This window comes from Grampus griseus, assembly GCF_964374135.1.
Source record: "Grampus griseus genome assembly, chromosome: 21".
Classification (NCBI taxonomy): Eukaryota; Metazoa; Chordata; class Mammalia; order Artiodactyla; family Delphinidae; genus Grampus; species Grampus griseus.
In genome coordinates this window covers 23,261,336-23,284,236 of record NC_139015.1, presented here as the reverse complement: position 1 = coordinate 23,284,236, position 22,901 = coordinate 23,261,336, and the positions used below count along the sequence as shown (strand labels likewise).

Sequence of the window (22,901 nt, the reverse complement as noted above, 5' to 3'; positions counted from 1 at the left end):
GAAAGACAGCCCAATAGACATGTCTACCACCACTCCTCTGGTCTCTAGCAAGGTATCTGTGCCACCTGAATACATAGTGCCCTACAGTAAGTGCAACAGAGAGAGACCGTGTGAAGGGTTGTGAGAGCCAGATAGTAGTTCTGCCCGTTCAACCTCAGTGCGCATCAGAACTTTGTCCCAAAGACAAAGAGGTGAATTAACGAGTTTGAAATTCAAAAATCAGAGATACACTTTCATTCTAAAGGCATGGAAGGACAGACACCAAAATGTTCATGGTGATTGTCTTGGGGTGGTAGAATTTTAGTGACTTATTTTCTTCTTTATATTTTCCTGGACTGCATGTACTTTTACCATCAGAAAAAACAAACTATTTGCATCATGAAACATAAAACACAAAAATGCAAGGGAGCTGCTTTTCAGAGTAAAAACAAGTCTTGCCCTCCTCCCCATAGAACATCTGCAACTTTGTCTTTCCCTTGCCTCCCTTTGCCCAGCTTGGTTAGGTCTTCCTCAGGCCCAGTTGCCATCTTTCTAGGTGACCCCGCTCGAGGACAGCAGGTGTGCGATACACAGCCCCCGGTCCTGGTGGCACTCAGTGCACTTTCTGAGCAGGGGCGGGGACTATAAAGACACCCTTGGTTTTCCAAGCAGCACATGCTGTGCACGCTACCCTGGAAAAGGCAGGCATGCTGGCTCTGCTCCCTGGGCACAGGGAGCTTCAGTCCAGGCCCTGGAAGGCCCCTATGCCACAGAGGTGATGGCTAAGAGATTTCATATTTGCTGAGTGTTGTCCCTGGGAGGGCACTTACCAGGTACTTTAAAGGCTTTTCTGAACTTTCACAGGATCTCTTCAGACGTAAGTCAGAAAGTTCACTTCCCGAAGGCTGGGGTCAGTACTGGACAAATGGGAAATTCCAGTGGTGTGGCAGGAAAACTAGGAAGTGGTTTGATTATTCACCAAAGGCTTATGTGCTTACTAGGTGTTTAAAAGTATCACTCTTATAAAATAAAATTCAAAAAAAAAAGAAGCCATTAAGATAATCCAGGGCTTCCCTGGTGGTGCAGTGGTTCAGAGTCCGCCTGCCGATGCAGGGGACACGGGTTCGTGCCCCGGTCCGGGAAGATCCCACATGCCGCGGAGCGGCTGGGCCCGTGAGCCATGGCCGCTGAGCCTGCGTGTCCGGAGCCTGTGCTCCGCGACGGGAGGGACCACAACAGTGAGAGGCCCGCGTACTGCAAAAAAAAAAGATAATCCAAATGTAAAAAATAAAATAAAAGTATCACTCTTAGAGAGCACTGGCTTTCTTTGTGGGGAGGAGATGTGTGTGAGGCTAGGGTCAGGGAGGAGAGTGAGTAGTAAGGAGAACTTAACTTTACAATTCCTTGCTCTGCGGGTGATTCTCAAAAATGATTGTGTATCAGAATCACCCAAAGAGCTTTTAAAAGTACAGAGCATAAGTCCTAGACCAGACCCACAGAATCAGAATCCTCAGGGCTGGACTACAGGAATCTGAATTCTGCCAAGTACTATAGAGCCTTTTTTTTTTTTTTTTTTTTTTGCGGTACGCGGGCCCCTCACTGCTGTAGCCTCTCCCGTTGCGGAGCACAGGCTCCGGATGCGCAGGCTCAGTGGCCATGGCTCACGGGCCCAACCGCTCCGCGGCATGTGGGATCTTCCCAGATCGGGGCACGAACCCGTGTCCCCTGCATCGGCAGGCGGACTCTCAACCACTGCGCCACCAGGGAAGCCCCTATAGAGCCTTTTGATATTTGCTCCTTAAATCTGAATCGAAAGGGGGAGGATCTGTCTGACCTGACTACGGCCTCTGTTGAGCACTGGCTGCTTCCACCTTCTAATGGCATTAGAATATGGTATGCTGCAATGTAAACAGATCAAGAGCATTTATTCAATTAAATTCAACATGTATTATGACAAAACTTACCAAATTAGACACCTGAAGTATGTGCATTTTATCATATCCCAATCATACTAATTAATGCTGTGAATTTTAAGAGTTCCCAATGAAAAAGCAGAAAATGAAATCTGTGGCATCTTAAAAAATTCCACGTATTTTGCTAGGTGCTAGGATACTGAGTATACAAAAAGCAGAAAAACTATAGGTCTCACAACAAGAGACAAACATACATTCTTCTATGCACATAGTAACCATCACTGAGTACTCGCTATGTGGCCCCTCTTCCAACTTTTACATTTGTCAATTAATTCATCCTCACAACCGTGCGGGTATGTTCAACTATTGCCATTTTATAGTTGAGAAAACTGAGGCACAGAGAGGTTAAGTCATTAGACCAAAGTTACAAAACTAGTAAGTGACTGGTCAGAATTTATTAAATCCAGGCTCTATCGCCTAATGCGTTAGGCTGCTCAGGCTGCTGTAACAGAATACCACAGACTAGGTGGCTTAAACAACAGAAATTAATTTCCTCATAGTTCTTGAGGCTAGAAGGCCAAGGTCAAGGTGTCGGTAGGTTTGGCTTCTCCTGAGGCCTCTGTCCTTGGCTTGCACTGTCCTCACGTGGGCCTTTCCTCTGTGTGAGCACATCCCTTATGTCTCTTTTTCTTCTTATAAGGTCACCAGTCATATGATTAGGGTCCCTCCTAATGGCCTCATTTTAATTTAATCACCTCTTTAAAGACCTTATTTCCAAATATGGTGACATTTGGAGGCAACACCCAACTGGGGGGTTGGGACTTCAACATATGAATTTGGGTGGGAGGGACACAATTCAACCCCAAACACCTGATGACTTGTGAAACCTCAAGAAAGTTACTGAAACTTCCTATGCCTCAGCTTCTTCACCTGTAAAATAGTGCTACTGAGCATCAAAGGAGATAATTCATGTAAAATGCTTATTAGCAGAGTAGTCTGACACACAGTATCATCATTTTAAAGATGAAGAAAACAAAACTCAGAGACGGTGACTCGCCCCGCGTTCATCTCTAAAGCGGAGTTCTTACACTTCAGAACACTATTTTCCTGTATAACCAAATGTATAATCCGGCACAATTTTATATAATTTATAAATTTTATACATCCCTTAACTTCCTGCTTTTGCACACTATTTTTCTTTATTACATAAAAGGGAGTAAGAGAAGGAGAAGCTCAAATTAATAAGAATTTAGTTAGGGAAGTATATTACTTTCATGGGATTGTATATGAACGTCATTCATCTTTTCTCCTAATTTGTAAAGACAACTGGCTATAGCCAGTGATGACACCTCAGAAGATCAAAACCTACGTTTAACTATCAGGAACGAAAAGCAACTCATTTTTTTGTAAAAAATTAAGATTGTCCTTTACATTTGCCTAGTACTCTACATATATTAACACCCATTTAATCTTCAACACAATCTTATAATATCATATTTAGCTCTCATAACAATGTGAGGAAGGTATTATTCCCATTTTTCAGCAAGGGAACAGGAGCACGGCAAGGTCAAAGGTTTTTCTTTAAGTTGCAATATCTGGTTTCCTCATTTTTCATGCTTGGCACAGAGCAGGTGTTCGGCAAATAAGGCAGATGACTAGCGGCAATCTAGACTAAGCTGCAAGGCATCTCTTTTACATCCTTTATATGGGCCAACTTTCCTGACAACTTTGATCACCACCAACCCCTTGGATTGACAGCTCTTTTAAGGCAGAAACCACGGTCCCCTTCTTCCCCAGTGTCTAACACACCTGGTGCTCATTTAAGTTCAATATTTGAGAAATGAGCGCTCAAGTCAATATTTGTTTGTATAATCGAATCCCAGCACATTCCTCCTTTAGTGATGGCAATGAGTACTTTTCAGCCACCATCATATAAAAAACATCAACAAAAAGAAGCATTTATAAAACCTCTCTCTCACGGCCTGAAACAGAGAAGCCTACAGGCCTTTTCCAACCCCCAAATCCTATGATTCCATCATAGTCTACTCCTGACAGGTAGTTAAACTCACCACCTCTAGTACCAATTATAGGCACAATGCAATTGGATTCGCCAGTACAGAACCACTACAGTGTTCTTTCTTAGTTTGTGGTGTGCTTCAGGGAAAACAACAATTTTGCATATGTGACAGAAAAGTTCACAATTTCCAGAGGTAATTGTAATGGATGATAAGGTCGATCTCAGTGGACGGTGTAATTGCTGTCCGTCAAGGCCCCTATGTCATAAAAAGGAGCTATATTAAGAGAAATCAGGCCAACTTATTTTCTCAAGAATACACTGGTGTTTGCGTTTTTTTTTTTTTTAAAAAAAAAAACTTCAAAGTCTGTTTGGCCATGAGCAGTCAGGCAAGTTTTGACCCTGACATGGAAACTATCTGACCACTTCTGAGCGGTTCAGTACACAGGGAAGGGTGGTAGGTGGAGCCGGCCAGAGCAGTGCTCTGAACTCTGCTCAAAGCTCTCCTGTAACTTCAGGGACTTATGGGTGTCCAGTTTGTTCATCTATCTTGCTTTCATGTACCCTACTGTGAACTGGCCATCACCTCTCTGGCTAACTACTTCACAGAGCTGTTGTAGCAAATTTAAGGGAAAAAAAACCAAAAACCAAACTCTCAGAAAGAAAAGAATTCAATAAAACACTGAAAGGATAAAAGTATTGCATTACACTTCCTGTCTGAATTAATTTTTTCAAAATACTCTGAGATGTGAAGCAGACAAATTCACTAAGTAAAGAGTTACTCTAGGTTGTCTTTTCTAAGTGAAAGTATCCTACAAATACTCTTTTCTGATGCCTTCAAGAGAGAAGAAATTTCAGAAAGAAATGAAGAGGCATACATATTATCATCACTAATAAATATTTACTAAATATATGCAATGTACAAAGCACTGGGCTAGATGCTGTTTAGAATACAGAATTAGTAAGAAATGTCCATACGTCCTCCCGTAGTACAACTGTACCATAAGATGAAACTTTTGTTTAGATTTCCCAAATAAACAAAGGTTTTAAGTTCCCCTAGGACACGGAAGAACAAAATATTTTTTTTCTCTATTGTGATTTCCTGGCTTCATAGAAAAACCGTAGAACACACCAGGGGAGAAACTCTTCTTTTATCTATTAGTTTCCACTGATAAGCAGCAGCTTTTCAAGAGTGACTGAGCTACAGAATGACTTAATTTCCACAACAACGCGATTAAATCTGACACGCACATGACGCGGGGGAGAAAGGAACCCACCCACGTGCCCTTCGATTTCAGTAAGAAAAGTTGAAGCGTATTGTCAGGGAAGGCAGGGAGAAGATCAAGATCATGCGGCTTAGAAAGAAGATGAAGAATGATAGGACGTGTGACCGCCTAGAGGGGTGGGACAGGGAGGGTGGGAGGGAGGGAGACGCAAGAGGGAAGAGATATGGGAACATATGTATATGTATAACTGACTCACTTTGTTATAGAGCAGAAACTAACACACCATTGTAAAGCAATTATACCCCAAAAAAGATGTTTAAAAAAAAAAAAAAAGAATGATAGGATGGAAATATTCCAAGTAACGGCAAGGCACTTGGGATTCCTTGAATGCCCTGCCGTATTCAATCACATAACGGCCATGCACTGAAAGGAAAAGCTAGAGCCCATCTCACGCCTCACTTCTGCTACTGACTGAGGTTGAGAAAGAAAATTAAGACAACATTTTCAAGTTACTCAAAGGCAGAAATTGTAGCCTGGACATTTAAGGGAATAAGCTCATTAGGTGGGGTAAAAGACTTGTTTTGCAATTAGTCAGTGTCTTTACCCAATTAATTTAAAACGGGAAGCCCCGAATTTTCTTAAAGCTTTACTGGTCTTCGTTTGTTAGAACTGACCGTTCTACTATATCAATTCTTTGTGTATGTTTACTTTCCCTCCTAGATTTATGGCCAAACTGTTCTCAAAAACAGAACAAACTTCTTATCTGCGTCTTTCATATTTAATATTCTATTTCCCTGAAGCCACGGAACTGATATTCTTCAACAGATGAAGTAAGGTGAATGCTGACAACCAGCCCTCGTGGTCCAGGGATGGGGAAACGAATAAGGATTTAAACCCCAAGGCAAACAGGGCACACTCACCATAAGGTCGAGATCACATTAAGGAAACCTACAGCACTCGAAACGAGATTTTGTAGTTACAGTTCTGATCAAGCTGAACCATCTTTTGGGACAGCCAATCATGAACAAGATTGCTGTATTTGGAATTCAGACAGCAAGAAAAGGCAGTCTCTTCTCAGAAATGGAAAATGACACTCAGCCAGCTCTATGTCCCATGGTGTAATCTCACATCAAGTACTTGAACAATTCTTAGTTATTTTTTTTTTTCCAAAATGAAAAGTAGATCAACTTACATGGCTCTCTGGCAATGAACTGAGGTACAGTGTTGGGCAGAGGAGTACTAGGGTTTGGAGTCCCTACTAGTTTGTTCTTGGCCATCTTCGTGTTTGCCTTAGCAAACTCTAGTCGTAGTGTTTGTGGAATTTCAGGATCGAAGCGGATGCCCTTTGGAAATAAAGAACAAATGGAAGATGTTTTCATTTCCTTAGAGTCAAACCGGAATGGTGACAAAATAAACACACCAGTAAACCCGGCCTATCAGGAAAAAAAAGTTAGTAAGAGCTCTCATTCTCACTACTTACACAGAATACACGAAAACCTGTAACACAGCATGTCCACAAAGTCAGGGAGATTTAGTCTACTGTATTAAAAATTGAGTTGCATGGTTTTTCATCTATTCCTTTTCTTTTTGGACTAAAACGTTCAGGTTCAAATTTTAAATCTGGACCAGCAAATGCCTAGCATAGTTAAAAACTAATTAATGGCTACCAAGAAGAATGAATTAATGTAAAGCCCTGTGTAATGCTGGAAAAGTCCAACACCTGAAATCGTAAGCGGCAAGGCTTTGACCAGTGTTTAAAACAATGTTAATTCTTCAATGCCTTAGTTTCATCACCTCTAGAGGGGGAAAATTCCCATCCCCTTCTAACTGGAGAGCTTTCATACTGGTGATACATGTACTCTGAGTTACTAAGTAGACAGGAACTAAACAGTTTTAAGACTTCAATATAACTAGTATTACTTAATTCCGGTTAGCTTATAAATTCATATGAATGTCTTGATGTGGTATGGTCCTGATTTTGATCATAAGCTGGCTTACTAGCTACATGGATAGACAGACCACAGATTATATGGGCCAAAGAGAGGTTAGTAATTTCAATTACCTTTAACCCTATTATTGCAGTTTACCTAAACCAAATATATTCAATAAAATAAGTCACAAACACTATAAAGTACAAGATTTAGGACAAGATAAAACTATTTGAAACCCTCCCACCATTTAAGAATGCCTCCACTACTGAGCATAACGAATAATCTCATGATATTTATGTCCAATGCTAGGATTCTGGACCCCAACAATAGTATCAAAAAGACACCCCAGTATAGTATGGTGCATAAACGTGCATTCAGAACAGACTTAGGTACCATGTTTGTTTGTATGGCATGTTCTGAAAAAGGAGTGAAGTTCTGAAAATGAGTATCTTAAGAACACATGTTCTCAGTTTAGCACTCACGTGGGCCTGAGTGCCCCAAAGCCCCTTTCTTCTTTTTATTAGCTTGAAGACAAGAGCAATTTCCACAAGAAATTAGTAAGAGTCTCTAACTCTGTAGACCAGGATGAACAACTCTGAACTTCTCAGGCTCAGCTCCAAAGATGGGAGGAAGAGCCTGTGACTTGACGGGAGCGGCAATAAGAGAAATAAGGGGGTTAGGGGGCAGGAAGCGAAGGAAAGCAAGGCCCTCAGGGAGGCACAACTACAGCCACAGAGCCATGACCCACTGATGTCCTGGAGTGGGTGAAATTTCCAACTGAAGGGGCAAACAGGTGCGGGTGGACAAGAAGAAAAGGAATCCTCTGGTGCAGTCCTAACCAATGACGAAAAGTGAAAAGGGGGTGCCAGGTATATGAAATATAAAAAGAAATTCTTTCTTTAATTGGTCTCAGTTTTCGTTTTGAGAAACCTCAGTATTAATCTTGAGAAAAATGTACATAAGGGGAAAAAGACAAAGCAGCACCCTGAAGCAGTGTTTGCTTCCATTCACTTCCACTACGAGCATTTCACTCCATCAAAGCTGCTATCAACAACAGAGTGAATATTTCCAAATACGGATCTGAAGAGCTGTGGCCTTTGCTGGGAGACGAGCACAGTCCCCGCTGTCATTTAAAGGTATGCTGTGGAAGGACTTGCTTATTCTTATCACACCCCATCCAACTACACAGAGAAGCAACTTGCTATCAATCTCCAAGTGTGTCCAAGTGTCCTCCTTGGTACTTAACGCCCCCATCCTTCCTGCGAAGTAGCAGCTTTTCCTAATAGCCCTGAGCCCCCATCCCCGTGAGCAGCGTGGGTAACATGAGAAGAGTATCCTGGGACCTGTCAGGGGTCCTCTGGAGCTTCTAGTCTCAGAGAATGGGGCCGGACATCTGCAGTCTACGCCTCAGCTCTTTCACTGATGTGCGAGAGCTGTTCATCGAGGCTCCACACAACGTGCTTGCCTCTTACACAACCTGGTCTCGTGACTCAGGTCCTAAAACATGCTTAACTGAGTCTCCTCTACTCCCCACCCCCGTCTTCATACCCCTCCTCCCTGTGTGAGCTAAAATAACACCACCATCATGTTCCAAATCAAAGTTCCAGCTCTTTATTAAAAAAAAAAAAAAAAAAGCTCAGAAGTTAAAATGACCTAATTTGTTTGGAGCTTATTCAGAGGCCGGAGGCTTAGAACACAAGTCACATTCCTCTAACATCTTTAGCAGCAATACCATATTTGGTAATCAATATCCTGCTCAGCTCAGTTTCTATCCAGAGGGACCAGCCAAGCCAAAAACATTTTAAATGTTAAAGGATGAAGAAGAGGAGGCAGAGTGGGGCGGGGGTTGGGAGAACATGGAAGTGAAGAGGAAGAATGAGGGGAGAAAGAGGAAAAAGAGGGAGACAGATAGGAAGGAGACATGAAAACAAAACAAAACAAACAAATCCCCTTGTGCTTTTAATTAAAGCCCAATAAGATTATTCTCTGGCCACAGTGACTTCTCATTAAATGCTGTCAGGATAAGATTACTACTAAATCAAAGGGGGAATCTGTGCCTTTCAAAATCAACTTTTTCCTCTCTTGCCTATAATTCACCCAAACCCTTCTGGTAAGTGAACAGAAAACATTTCTCTTGCAATTGTAAATGGTGTCTTATTTCCTTGGTGTCCAAAAAGGACAGTTTCTAGATATCAGTATGATATCGGTTTGAGAAGTTACTTAGAAGCAACCCAATCTGACTGGCTATAGGAACAGCCAATAGTCTCTCCAAGATGGCCTAGAACACTGTGACCAAAGCAACACAGGTTCACTGTGATCTACAAAGGCTAAACTCCCTACCCAGGGCAAACTCTGGGAGACAGAAAGTATCCTTAGTAGCCTACTATACCTAAGAGTATATCAGGGCAGTAGCAAACCCACATGCTTATGTGTCACAGACTGAATGCTGGTGTCCTCCCCAAATCCATGTTGAAGCCCTAACTCTCAATGTGATGGCATTCGGAGGTAGGGCCCCTACGAAGGGATTAGCGCCCTTGGGAGAAGAGGAAGGGACTCTAGAGACCTCTCTCTCCAGGAGCACACACCAAGGAAAGGCCACGTGAGAACACAGTGAGAAGGTGGAATCTGCACAAACCAGAAAGAGGGTCCTCACCAGATACTGAATCTGCTGGCAACTTGATCTTGGACTTTCTAGCCTCCAGAACTGAGAGAATTAACGTTGATGCCACCCTCTCTGTGGTATTTTGTTATGGCAGCCAGAGCTGAGATACCTTAATGACACGGTTTTCTTTCCTGCACCGTAGTTCCTAAAATACCTCACAGTACTCTTTCTGAACTTTCTACAGTCTCGTCCAGGTAACTCTCCTCTTCTCCAGCAGCCTCATCCCCAGCCCCACCTGTTCCCTCACTGCAAGTGACTCAGCCCATAGGAACACTTTTATTCAACCACCTTGGTTGATACATGGGATTACTGGAAGTCCTAACAGTTCAATCTCAAAAGCTACAGAGAGCCATCAGAGGCCTGAAGGACAATTCAACCCCTGCATTTGCACACTGTAATGCTCTAAACTCAAACAGAGTATATTATTGCATTTAGGACTCTGCTGAGGGAAGTTTTTAAAATGCTCTTTTTTCCTCCTCCTCTGTCTCCTAAAATTAAAGCTTAAGAACTCTCTGTAAACAGAAAATCTTGAAACAGAGAATTTTCTGAATTGTAGACCTAGACCCCTCAATGCAAATTTGTGCTTCCTATTAAATTGAATTAAGATTCTCAGCAAGTTACAGAGCTTTAAAATGCCTTTTTAGTGCTCTACAAACTACATCAAAGGCCGGAGTCCTAGAAGGCAAGAGCTAGTATATGATAAAACACAAGGAAATGGGCAAGGTAAAAGGAAATCACCAAATCCTGAAGACCCAAGCCTACAGGAATGTAGAGTCACTGTAAAGGAACTGCAGCTCTTTCAGTGACTTTCTGGAAGACAAAATGGAGAAGCTATTAATTAAATGTGCTGCAAAGCTCAGATCCCAAGTAGCTCTCCTGTTTCTCTAGCTGTGGTGATACTGGCTTCTTATGCACATAGGCTGTGCTGGAAAAGATTTATTGGCTGCAAATCGTGGATTTGGAGTCATATGATTATGCTGAACATAAAGGTTCAAGACCCTTCCAAGTCCTTAGTAGTGTCCCTGGTATTAATGTCATGCCACAAGAGTGGAAATATTAGTCAGGAGTTTATTCATTGAATATTGGGGGAAAAAAGAGAGAGAGAAGGGCTATTCTAGAATGATTAAAACACCCTTAGGGCTTCCCTGGTGGTGCAGTGGTTGAGAGTCCGCCTGCCGATGCAGGGGACACGGGTTCGTGCCCCGGTCTGGGAAGATCCCACGTGCCGCGGAGCGGCTGGGCCCGTGAGCCATGGCCACTGAGCCTGCGCGTCCGGAGCCTGTGCTCCACAACGGGAGAGGCCACAGCAGTGAGAGGCCTGCGTACTGCCAAAAAAACCCAAAAAAACGAAAAAAAAAAAAAACCCTTAGAGGCCTACCCTCATATGCAATGTGTGGTCCTTGACTGAACAACCAGATATAAAAGACCTCTTGTGGGAAAATGAAGAAAGCTGAATACTGAATGGGCATTATGTGATATCTGGGAATTGTCCATTTTATTAGGTGTGATAAAATGGTAACGTAGGAAAATGTCTTTAGTGTTTGTACTGAAATACAAAGCAGATATAATGACAAAATGTCATAACATCAGGTATTTACTTTAGAATACTTAGAAAAAAAGGGAAGCAAATGCAGCAAAATGTTAAGTTGGTAAATTCTGATGGATTAATGGATGTTCATTACTATGCTCTCTACCTTTTGGTATGCTTGAAATTTCATAATAAAAAGTAAAAACAGAACAGATTCAACCAAGCACATAACGTTTGTCATGTACTAGAGACACAAGGATCAGTGAAAATAAGTCCCTGCCTTGAGGAGTTCAGATCTCAGGCTCTGGTGAGGGAGCTGTACAGGTACACTGATGGTTAGATAAACAAACCAACACAATGTCTAGGACTCCATGGGAAACAGAGCCACAGCCCTGAGTGACTGGGGACCAGGAAGGCAACACAGAGGAAGTGACAGAAGAGCAGAAATTTACCAGGTGGTAGTCCAGGAAAGAGCTCAGCAAAGTTCTGTATGACAGGATGTGAAGAGGGTGTGGATGTGTATGTGTGTGTGTGTGTGTGTGTGTGTGTGTGTGTGTGTGTAAGACTGCATAAGCAATGGGATGAGATCACGAGGAACTTTCAGGTCATGAGTGAGGACTCTGGAGTATCTGCATGGCTGAGCCGCTGAAATTTTTTTAACTGGGGAAATATTATGATCAGATTTATGTAGTAGAGCGTGATCCTCAAATGTTAGCACGTATCAGAATCATCTGGAAGACTTCCTAGACACAGAGTGCTGAACCCGCGCCTCCAGTTTCTGATTAAGTAGGTCCTGGATGGGACTTGAGAATCTGCATTTGTAACAAGTTGCCAGGCATGCTGACACTGCTTGTGTAGGGACCACATCTGAGAATCACTGCAGTGGAGGATAACTCTAGTGGTGGAAGGGCAGCTGGACTTAAACAGACTGGAACACACCAGAGGCGAAGCAGTTCAAACAGCCCTGGAAAGAGGTTGATTGGGATAACTGCTCTGCTGGCTCTTTTCTGGGAAGCGCCCAGAGGCCAACATCCAGGTTCTGTGCCCTCACTCCCCTAGTGACAGCTGACTAGTTAAGGGACAGACAGATGTGGCCATCAGTGACCAAACATGTTTTTTCTCCTGAGGATTTCAACCTTGAGTATAAAAATACAGAAAATGGAGGTGGCTGGAGCTGAGTTACCCTAACAGTCTCCCACTAGAGAAAAGGTCTCTAAACTCCTGTCACTGAGGTCTTCAGTGCTGTCCTAATGCCGGATGGAGTCTGGTTTATTTGGTACATCCTTCAAATCTGTGAGCTATAGCCCAGTGTCTTTACAAATGGTTCTACCATTAAAGTAAGTGGGTTTATCAGCCCTTGACAACTAGTTTTAGAGACAAAGGAAGCATTCATTTAGAGGGGGAAAAAAGGGAAAGAATGAGGCAAAAATATATATATTTACTGAGAAAGATGTCATGGCAATATGAAGTTTAAAAAAGAAAAAGATGCTCAACAATGTTTAGTAGCCTTAGAAGGAGGAGGCTTTGTGTATGTACGAGTGTGTGAACCCAGGAATGTTTACAACGGGACAACCACCCCGTTAATAGTGGTAACTTTGGTGGCAATGTCAGGGTGGGGAGGGGATTTCTAGTCTGTATGATTTTGTATCGTTTGAATTTATTACAAATATGTATAATTTATAAAGTTATAATTTACAGGATCTGACACAGGTTAAAGAAGAAAGAAGAGGGAGAGAGCGGGAATAAAAGGGTTCCTGTGGAGCACAGCAGAGCCAGAGCATAACTAACAGTAACAGATATCCTGGCAGACAGCACTCAACCAGATATGCTGGTGCTTTCTGCCTAGTTCTTAAAAAATACTTACTTTGAAATAATTTCATATTTATGGAAAAGTTGCACACATAGTACAAAGAATTCCTGTGTACCCTTTGCCTAGATTTCCCCATACACCTTTGTCCTCCCTGAACTGTTTTAAGAATATGTTGAAAGCACTATACCCTTTACTACCCTTTACAGTTTGGCTTCCTAAAAGCAAGGACATCTCTTTGTGCTGCTGATTCAGGATCTAATCCAGAGGCATACATAGCATTTAGTTGTCATCTCTTTAGTCTCCCAGAATATTTCCCTCAGTCCTTGTCTTCCGTGACCTTGACATTTTGGAAGAGTACAGGCTATTTTTTTTGTAGACTGTCCCTCAGTTTGGGTTTATCTGATTTGTTTCTTGATTAAATTAAGGTTATACATTTTTGGCAGGAGTATCACAGAAGTGTCATCCTCAGTGCATCGTATCAGGAGACACATGATGTCGTTTTTGTCTCATTACTAGTGATAATAACTTTGATCACTTGCCAAGTTTCTCCACTGTGAGGTTACTATTTTTTCTCTTTTTAACTAGTAAGTATCTCATAGGGAGATAACTTTGAGACTAAATATTTTGTTTCTCAAATTTTAACATCTATTGATCTATTGTTTTAACATCTATTGATAATTCTTACCTGAAGCAATCTTTACTATTGTGATTGTCAAATAATGATTTTTTTCTAATCCTATCATTCCTTTCATATTCATTAGTCTTCTACTCTAAGGAAAAGCTTACCCTTTGGCCCTGTTTATTATTTATTCCTTTCTACATTCGTTTGTTCATTCATTCACTCACACATCAGTACGATTCATACCTTATTTTATGATTTATAATTTATTACTATTATTTGTTTCGGTGCTCAAATTGTCCCAGATTTATACGGAAACACACACATGCTTTCACATCCGTATCTACTTCTCTACATCTATTTAGATATATTAAAAACATAAGTTAGTACTGATACCTCCAATTCCAATCCAACACCATTAGGTTAATTCTAGCCTTCCCTCGCCACATTTGTATCAATAACTCCTTCTGAATCCTAGCTCTCATTATCCACTATACATTTACTTATTCGCTCAACACAGGAATGAAGTTTCCTAATCGCTAAACAATATCAACATAAAAAGGAAACCTATTAACTACAGTTCAGTATATATAGTTCTTTTTGTCTTAGGCCTGAAAGTATATAACCGATATGTACATTCAAGAATTATTTGGGTCAGCTCTCCCCATTCTTCCCAACTTCACCGTGGTTGTATTATTCACTTGAAATAGATTCATTTGTTCGTATCTGCATTGTTTGGGGTCTCCCCGCATTCTGTTGTCTTCACTTTCTCTCTCTCTGTATATTCATAGCAGGTAAAACTGTTTTACCACTTGAAAAGTTAAAGTTGATTCATCAACCCACTCATCTTTTACCCATTTCTAAATTTCTGGTTATGAATTTATGAATAATTTTACGTATGTTGCCTAAAAGGCTGAGGACTCAGAATTTTAACATCCCCCCAACCTGCTATGACTTCCTGAGACACCCAATCTTTTGAAGGAAGTTTCTAAATAACCAAGGTTTTCAATGTTGTTTATTGAACTTAATTTTTTAATTAATTTTCAATTTCTAATTGAAATGTCGAAATGTTAAAAAAAAAAAAAAGGGCGGGGGAAGGGGTAAAGACAATTGGGGCTAAAATTGCTGTAATAAATATTGCTATAAAGGTTCAGTTAAGTTCGAGGCCTGAATGAACCTGGGTTGATGCCCAGGCTTTTCCTGTTGAGTCCTGGGCCAATCGCCTTCACAGTGTCCCGATATGCGCAAATTCAAACGTTTAGAATACTATTCCATTCGGGTGAACTACATGAAACTCTACTGGAAAGCAACAGGTTGCCCCTACTGTTCGCTCCACCGCCGGTGGACTCTGCTCTCCTCTGAGACACAGCCACAAGTGACCCATTTCTTCTAGAGCTAAGGTCATTTCCTATCAGAATCTCCTGGTGTTTCACACACACACACCCCATTCTGACCCAGTAATCCAGTGGATCTGAGGCTTCGGTATTGAACCAGATAAAACTACCTTCTTGTGTGTAGAATAAAAATAGTGAAGTAGCAGCAGTCTCCTAAGAGTCAACTTCATGACTGCTGAGATTCCTCGTTGAGTCTAATAAGCTTCTTACTGCCCTTTAGTCTATATCCCACTCCAAACGAATACCCACTGCTGCTGCAGGGAATGTGGAGTATCCAGAAAGCCCTGCCCAGCCAGGTGTCTGTGCTGAAGGGGAGAAATAATGGTCCTCGTTCAGGTTATAGGTTTTAACCAATTCATTCGGACCTTCTAATACAGAATGAGAGTCATTTGTCACCAGAAACTATGTACGTTGTACAACAGTATCCCGGTGTAGGAAAATCCTAGTATTTCTTTTGTAATAATCTGCTCGGTTCTTCCCTAGCCTTCAGGACTTCCTTTAACCTTTACAGATGAGGTTAATGAAACCCCCCATCTTGTGTCCAGGAAATAAGGAGCTCAAATCAAGGTCAAACTTAGTACTAACACCCCTCTGATCTTGTAATAATCTCAGTACCTGGATCCTATCTCCCTGCTCCACACCACCCCGCCTTATCTCGGTTTCTGGTACTAAAGCCCAGGTCATCTGAGGGCTGGAGTTCTGATATGCCTCTTCAGGTTTACTCAAACAGAGACCCTGGTAAATCTCCAGGGCTGCTTCAAAAACTGCTGTCAAAACCACCAAGACTCGGAGCTCCACCAGGTGGTAGCTGATATACCTGGTGCCCACTGACCTTTCTATTACTGAGGCGTGATTATCATCCTACAAGGCAGAAGAAATCAGAGAGCATAGTGGGATTAGGGGGTGGGGTGGTAAAGCGATTTCCTTCTAAATTATCAGAATCATCAAGCATTCAACAGAAAAGTTGAACCAACACTGCTGATTTCTGTAAACAGTAGTACATAAAACAAGATCCATAGGGAGGGAAGAATTAAATCAGTTCTCAGGAGTAACTAAAGAGAAAGGCACACTCTACTGAGGCTGTGGGGATTTTGCAAAGCACTTATATTCCAACTCACTGAGATCATGACTTGGTTGAGCTTTAGTAAACAACTACCCAGTTTCTCAGCAACTGAGAAACCAAGATGGCGTCCTCATAAACTAACCCTTAGTGCTCCAACACCAGTTCCCTCCACTTCAGTTGACTAGAACAAGCTAATAAATTACTTCCTTCCCCTACTGCGGACTAGAACAAGCTAATAAATAAATGAGAGAAAATGATTCTTATGACTTATTCTTGTACGCATTGTACTCAAAAGATTTCCAGTCATAATAGTACGTGGCGGAAGATACAGGCAAGGTATTCAGAGGTTGGAGATGGAACAATTACACTGTGCTACATTCAAAAGATTTTTCATTCAAGCACAAAAATGTATTTAAGTCCTTTCTTGCTAAGTGACCAAACACTGAGGTCTCTTATTTATGACTTAAGTTTCTATTTAACGTTGACTTAACTAAAAATTCAACGCTCTTATTTTTAAAGTTTCTGGAATAGTTTCTGCTATTATAGATATACTTCATACAGCTGTTACTAAAAATAATTCACATACCATAAAATTCACTCTTTTGCATTAAATGTCATGATTTTTAGTACAGTCACAGAGTTGTGCAACCATCACAATACATCTTTGGAACGTTTTCATCACCCCAAAAGGAAACTGCACCCATTCGCACTTACTGCTCATTCCTCCCTCTCCCTCTTCACTCACTCCCCTCCCCCAACCACCCATCTACTTTCAGTCTCTGAGAAAGGACCTATTCATATTGGATATTTCCTATAAACGGAATCATACAACGTGAGGTCTTTTGTCACACTGGTTTCTTTTAATCAGAATGTTTCCAAGGTTCATCCACTGTTTACTGCTGAATAATATTCTACTGTACAAACATACCACATTGTGTTTATCCTTTCATCAGTTGGACATTGGGCTGTCGTCACTTTTTTGGCTGCTATGAACACTGTGTACACGTTTTTGTGTGGATATATGTTTTCAATTCTCTAGAAGAACTTCTGCAGCATATAGTAACTCTATGTTAACTTTTTTTTTTTTTTTTTTGCGGTACGCGGGCCGCTCACTGCTGTGGCCTCTCTCGTTGCGGAGCACAGGCTCCGGACGCGCAGGCTCAGCGGCCATGGCTCACGGGCCCAGCCGCTCCGCGGCATGTGGGATCCTCCCAGACCGGGGCACGAACCCGTGTCCCCTGCATCGGTAGGCGGACTCTCAACCACTGCACCACCAGGGAAGCCCCTATGTTAACTTTTTTGAAAACTGTGAAACTGTTTTCTGAAGGAGCTATACCATTTCAATCCGACTATCAGTGTATGAGGATCCCAATTTTTTCACATCCTCACCAATGCCTGTTATTGCCTGTCTTTATCTTTGCCATCCTAGTAGGTGTGAAGTGGTGTCTCAACGTGGCTTCGATGTCCATTTCTCTATGCTTGTTAAATTTTAAAACATTTTGTAAAGAAGATTGAAAATAAAAGCCTTCTATTTTCAAACAGCATTTTGGTCACAAGGAAAGGAAATAACCTGGGGGCCACAAATCATTCAACCTATAAAAGGGAATGAAGCCGAAAGAATCAACATTTACCTTTTAGAGTTAAAAAGAAGTTGGAAATATTAACTGTTTTCTGAAAATTATTGATAGACATGTCACTTCCATCAGAAACTCAGAGGAAGTAAATACGTACTTCAGAGCTATTCTGACGTCTCAGGGGACCAAAAAATATATTTACAGTTTTCTGAATACATTCAGCTTTCTCTTCTAAAGGCAGCATAAAACATTCAATAGAATTAGAAACAGACTCTAGGCGAGGTACATGCAGACGTTTCCCCAGGATTCTGAAAACAACTGTTACATTCAGTCAGGGCCTTAAAATGGCTCAATGACAGGCCAAATAGAAACACACACCTGGGTAACCTGTTACTATGGAGTGGATGGGGCTCATTCACAGACAACAGTGTGGAGGGAAGTTAAGGGAAGAGCTGTATGTTATACATAAAGAGAAGATAAGAAAAGAAAATTGGGGGGGACCTCCTAACCTAGTAGTTTTCAGCCATGTGTAGTGTTCCTCACTGCACCTGTCTCCTACCCCCACTATCCTGCACACTCCTGAGGGATATTTGGAAATGTATGAGAGCACTCAGTGGGCAGAAAATAATAAGGATGTTAAACTCCTACAACGGGCAGGGTAGTCCCATACGATATAAGAACTGCCTCATCCAAAGTGCCGTACGCTCCCCAACATACATGAAGAAATGAACATGGAGAAAAGTCACGTAATCTGCCTAAATTCCCAGTTAACTACTGGTAGAATAAAGATCGGAATTTAATTTTCATTCCTGTTGATTGTGTGTGTACATTACAGCTCTGTGAAGTTCCTTATATTCTAAAGACTACATTATTTTCACATGATAATGGAGGTTGTTGTTCAGTTTCCACTGTGCTAAAATTTAGATAGACGTGAGTTCCAACAGAAAATGAATGAGTGAGGAGAAGAATCCATCAGATGTAAACCATATTTCATGTTATTCCTAAATAAGGGCATTGCTTGCAGAAATATCAGTACTGTTAATACAACAGCTTGTGCTACTGGGTCATTGTCCGTTGAGAAACTATCAGACCAGTTACGCCTTGTTCTTTTTCTTAATCCAACTACCTCAGAATGTTTGCCCTGGATTTACCTAGAATAATCTGATTTACTACTCACTCCTCCTCGCCTAAGCAGAGTCATTTGGAAAGAAGGTGTCCCTCTCCATTGGTAACGTATCTAGATCATACTTTAACAAAGAGACCCCTTTCCAAAGGGCTCTCTGGGCTTATGTGGCTATGTGAGTTGGAGCTGGGCTATAAGTCCAGGTACAATTCCTGCTCCACTGACTAATTTAAAAGTCTTCCAATAAGTATTAGGTTTCTAGATGTCTTATAGCCCCTCGTTTTTAACCCCTTGAATTAAAAAAAAATTCGTAGATGTTCCATAAAATACAATGAAACTTTATCTTGTTTGGAAATTTTTAGTGAAAGGAATATCCACGTCTACCCTAAAATGTCTCCAGAGGCTTACCCTTGATTTGAAGCCTACGTAATTCCTCCTCCGATAATACTGTGGAGCAAGCTCAGGTGAGTGTTATAATGGAATCAGCTTGGCTGTGATAGAGAAACCCATTCTCATTCCTCACTAGCCAACCTGAGCCTGGAATAAAAGAATTTTTATATTTCTTAGTGACTCGGCCACTTGTAAAATACACTTCCAAGGGGCTTCATTTTCATGTGAACAACTGTAGAACTCAAATTCATACCCTTGCAACACTAAGCCACACTCTTAAGGTAAAACCTACAAAGCGGTTACCGTTAGGACAGATCTGACCCAAGAACGAAATGAGGGAAACTGTTTCTGACCACCCCACTCCCCTAATCCACGACTAGAAAAAAACAAGAAGAAAATGGTCTTGGTGGATCCCCTTCCAATTACTGGTGAAAGAAGCAAGAAAACAGGTTCTCCAGAGGTACCATCAGTGGCAGTGAATTCAAGTGACAATTATAAAGGAGATACCCCACTCAAGGGCACAACCAATTTTGGGTGGAACCTCCCCCCCAAAAAGAGGCTTAAAATGTGGCAACTGTGTGGGCATTCATATCTACCTCCACCACCGATCCTGGGTATGTTTATTTAACCTTTTTCTGTGCCTCAGTTTCCTCATCTGTAAACTGGGAATAACAGTCCGTACCTCATAGGGTTGATTGTAAGAAAAAATGGTTAGATTAATGCTGGCCTATGAAACATTCCTGTGGCCAACTAAAGAGCTGTTCCTCCTGACGTGGACTCATAGGGGTTTCTTTGCCTTTGGACTTTCTGGAAAGGTGCTTCTACCACTTGGAAAAGAGAAGGATGTGATTCATGCTCAACTATGAGGTTTCCTCCAACTGCAGAAAGCGGGATACCTGAGCTGCTGTTTTGAGGAGATGGTGCTGTACAGGTTCAAAGAATTCTTTTATTCTACCTGGTTTCATCTCCCCCACAGGGAACAGATGTGTGTCCTGCTTCTCTTGCCCATTTCTATTGCGATGTTCTCACAGTCTGAGTAGCTCTTGGGAGACTGGCTGGTAACTCCAGAGACGGGACCCACTATGGAGGAGAATTAGGTAAAAGTACCTAATTCGGAGATATCTGGGTCTCCGTATCTGGTGACCTGACCATTCACCACAGCTCAATGTCTTTCTTTTCCACTAAAGCACACTTTCTGTTAGGCAGCCACCCCCTGTGTACGTAACCATGCCCGGGAAGAATCTGCTTTGTATAGGACAACTATAAAGTCATGACAGGGCCTTTGAAGAAGCTATAAACTCCATCTTGAACATGTCAAGAGAATCAGAGTCAAACGGAGTTTATTTTCCACAGGGTCGAGAGGGCATGATCGTTTGAACTTCTGCCACTATGCTCTCAAACTGTCCTGAAAAGGATGACTGAGAGAGCTGGGCCCTGACAATGTTAGGAAGAGGATGTCTCCACTTCACCCACAGTCAGTTACCCGTTCAAGCAGTATTTTACAGCAACACTTTGAAATAGATAATATTACACGGAAAGAAACATAGGACAGAGTGCACATAGTATTCTTTCATTCAAGAATCCTGACGTTAACGTTTTTACCCTGAGGACTCTGAAGGTAAACAGGGGGTCAACTGTTCTGGTAGGGACAAAGGCGTCTCTTGGAATCCTTAACCCACAGATGCCAAATGTGACTTGTGCTGCCAGCAGTTCCTTTTACTGTCTAGTCCTCAAGCCTCTTTCTCTCCTACCTCATTGTTGGGACAGAGACTACAACCATGAGCATCTCCTCTTTCCCCTGGGGTTAAAGGTAATAGCTGAATGACCGCCTTTCACTCCTGCTATCTGCCGAATGACAGCACTCAAATAGCACTCACAATGAAAGCTTAAAAGAAAGCAGATTCTAGGCAATGGTTTTCATTTAAGTGTTTGAGAAGATCTTGAGGTGATATGGGGCAAATCTACAGACAAACTTTTGATGGTCCACATCTGCTTAATGTTGGTCTGTGACATCTAGTCCAATGTCTGTTGCCCCACTGAACACCAGAGGAACCTCAGAATTTTGAGGTTAACTTATTTGAGAAATCAACAATGAGGTTCTGCCTCAACCAGGTACTTCCCTGTACTTGTCCACAAGCTTATGGCTGTCACAGCAAGAATTTCAGGGATTAAAGAGACAGCCTAAAGAAATGTAGGGGATAAAACATGCTGTGCCAGTGTAAATGATTTCTAGGGTATGTAGTTTGTCTCTGTAAAACCCAGATTGTGAGCTTAAATCAGCCAGTGTGGCACTGAAGAAAAAAGAAAACTAAACAATAAAACTAACAAAAGAAATCACACTCTATTGCTAGCCATAGTCTATATTTCTACACCAGCCAGTCTAGAAAATATACACAGTTGGTCACATAGTATATTTGATGGAAAAGCAAGGGTGTTTATGTTCAAATTCCTATCAATTACAACTATTAAAAAAAAAAGCTTAGGGCTTCCCTGGTGGCACAGTGGTTGAGAGTCCGCCTGTCAATGCAGGGGACACGGGTTCATGCCCCGGTCCGGGAAGATCCCACATGCCGCGGAGCGGCTGGGCCTGTGAGCCATGGCCGCTGAGCCTGCGCGTCCGGAGCCTGTGCTCCACAACGGGAGAGGCCACAACAGTGAGAGGCCTGCGTACCACCAAAAAAAAAAAAAAAAAAAGCTTAAATCTCTTTTCCTAGTGATGGCCACACATGTGTTCATACAGCTTGAGGAAATCACAAAACCCAGAATTAAACTGGGAAAGGATGTGTCTCTAAATGCTTACTAATTCCACATCCAATGTATCATTAATAGATGACTTAGTACTTTAAAGATAAAAAGGTTACTGGTGTTGAGACCAGAGTTTAGTGGTGGTGTTAGCTCTTCAAGGCAAAGAATAATCATACTAATTACACACTAATTTTCTAATTAATGAAAAGAAGGAAACCAACCTGCTTCTGCACCTAACACGTATTAGATGCATGCCAGGAAAAATAAGACAGTGGATATATGTGTGTTTGTGTGTTATTCAAGTACTTTCTGAACTCTGAGATACCCTGAATGATTAACACTCTGCAAAGTAAACAGTCTCAGAATTATAAAAACCAACTATTTCTGTGCCTACGTAGAAAAGCATATGAAGAATAAGTCCTACTTGTGAGGTAGGCAGAAAAAGAGAATGTATTTAACACACTCTTCTTTCAGGTTCACCTAAAGTGTGTGTTAGATCATTTGAGCACCCACCTTAACTTTCTGTATGTGCTTTAAGCATCATTCTGCAAAGTTTCCTTTGAGTCTTTATTAGTGGCTGGTGTAGGAGAAAAAAGGAGGGAAGAGGGGAGAACAGTGCTGATATAAACAAACCCTATAACTGAAAAAAGACAGTTGCCTAAACGTTCCAAAATCATTTTGAAAAGACTTCCATTTAAAGATCAGACACAGGGCTTCCCTGGTGGTGCAGTGGTTAAGAATCCACCTGCTAATGCAGGGGACACGGGTTCAAGCCCTGGTCCAGGAAGATCCTACATGCCGTGAAGCAACTAAGCCCATGCGCCACAACTACTGAACCCGCGCGCCTAGAGCCTGTGCTCCGAAACAAGAGAAGCCACTGCAATGAGAAGCCCATGCAATGCCACGAAGAGTAGCCCCTGCTCGCTGCAA

The 22,901-nt window shown here is 41.8% G+C and overlaps 1 protein-coding gene across 3 annotated transcripts in view; it reads right to left on the bottom strand.

Annotated features, from left to right (window-relative positions):
* The window catches only part of RBPMS (RNA binding protein, mRNA processing factor), a 185,798-nt gene that overhangs the window by 66,170 nt on the left and 96,727 nt on the right, over positions 1–22,901 (bottom strand). For all 3 annotated transcript variants that reach the window (XM_082680178.1, XM_082680176.1, XM_082680177.1), the window contains exon 5: positions 6,325–6,475. In XM_082680178.1, the coding sequence (XP_082536304.1) occupies positions 6,325–6,475 (151 nt within the window). The remainder of the gene's footprint in view (positions 1–6,324; positions 6,476–22,901) is intronic.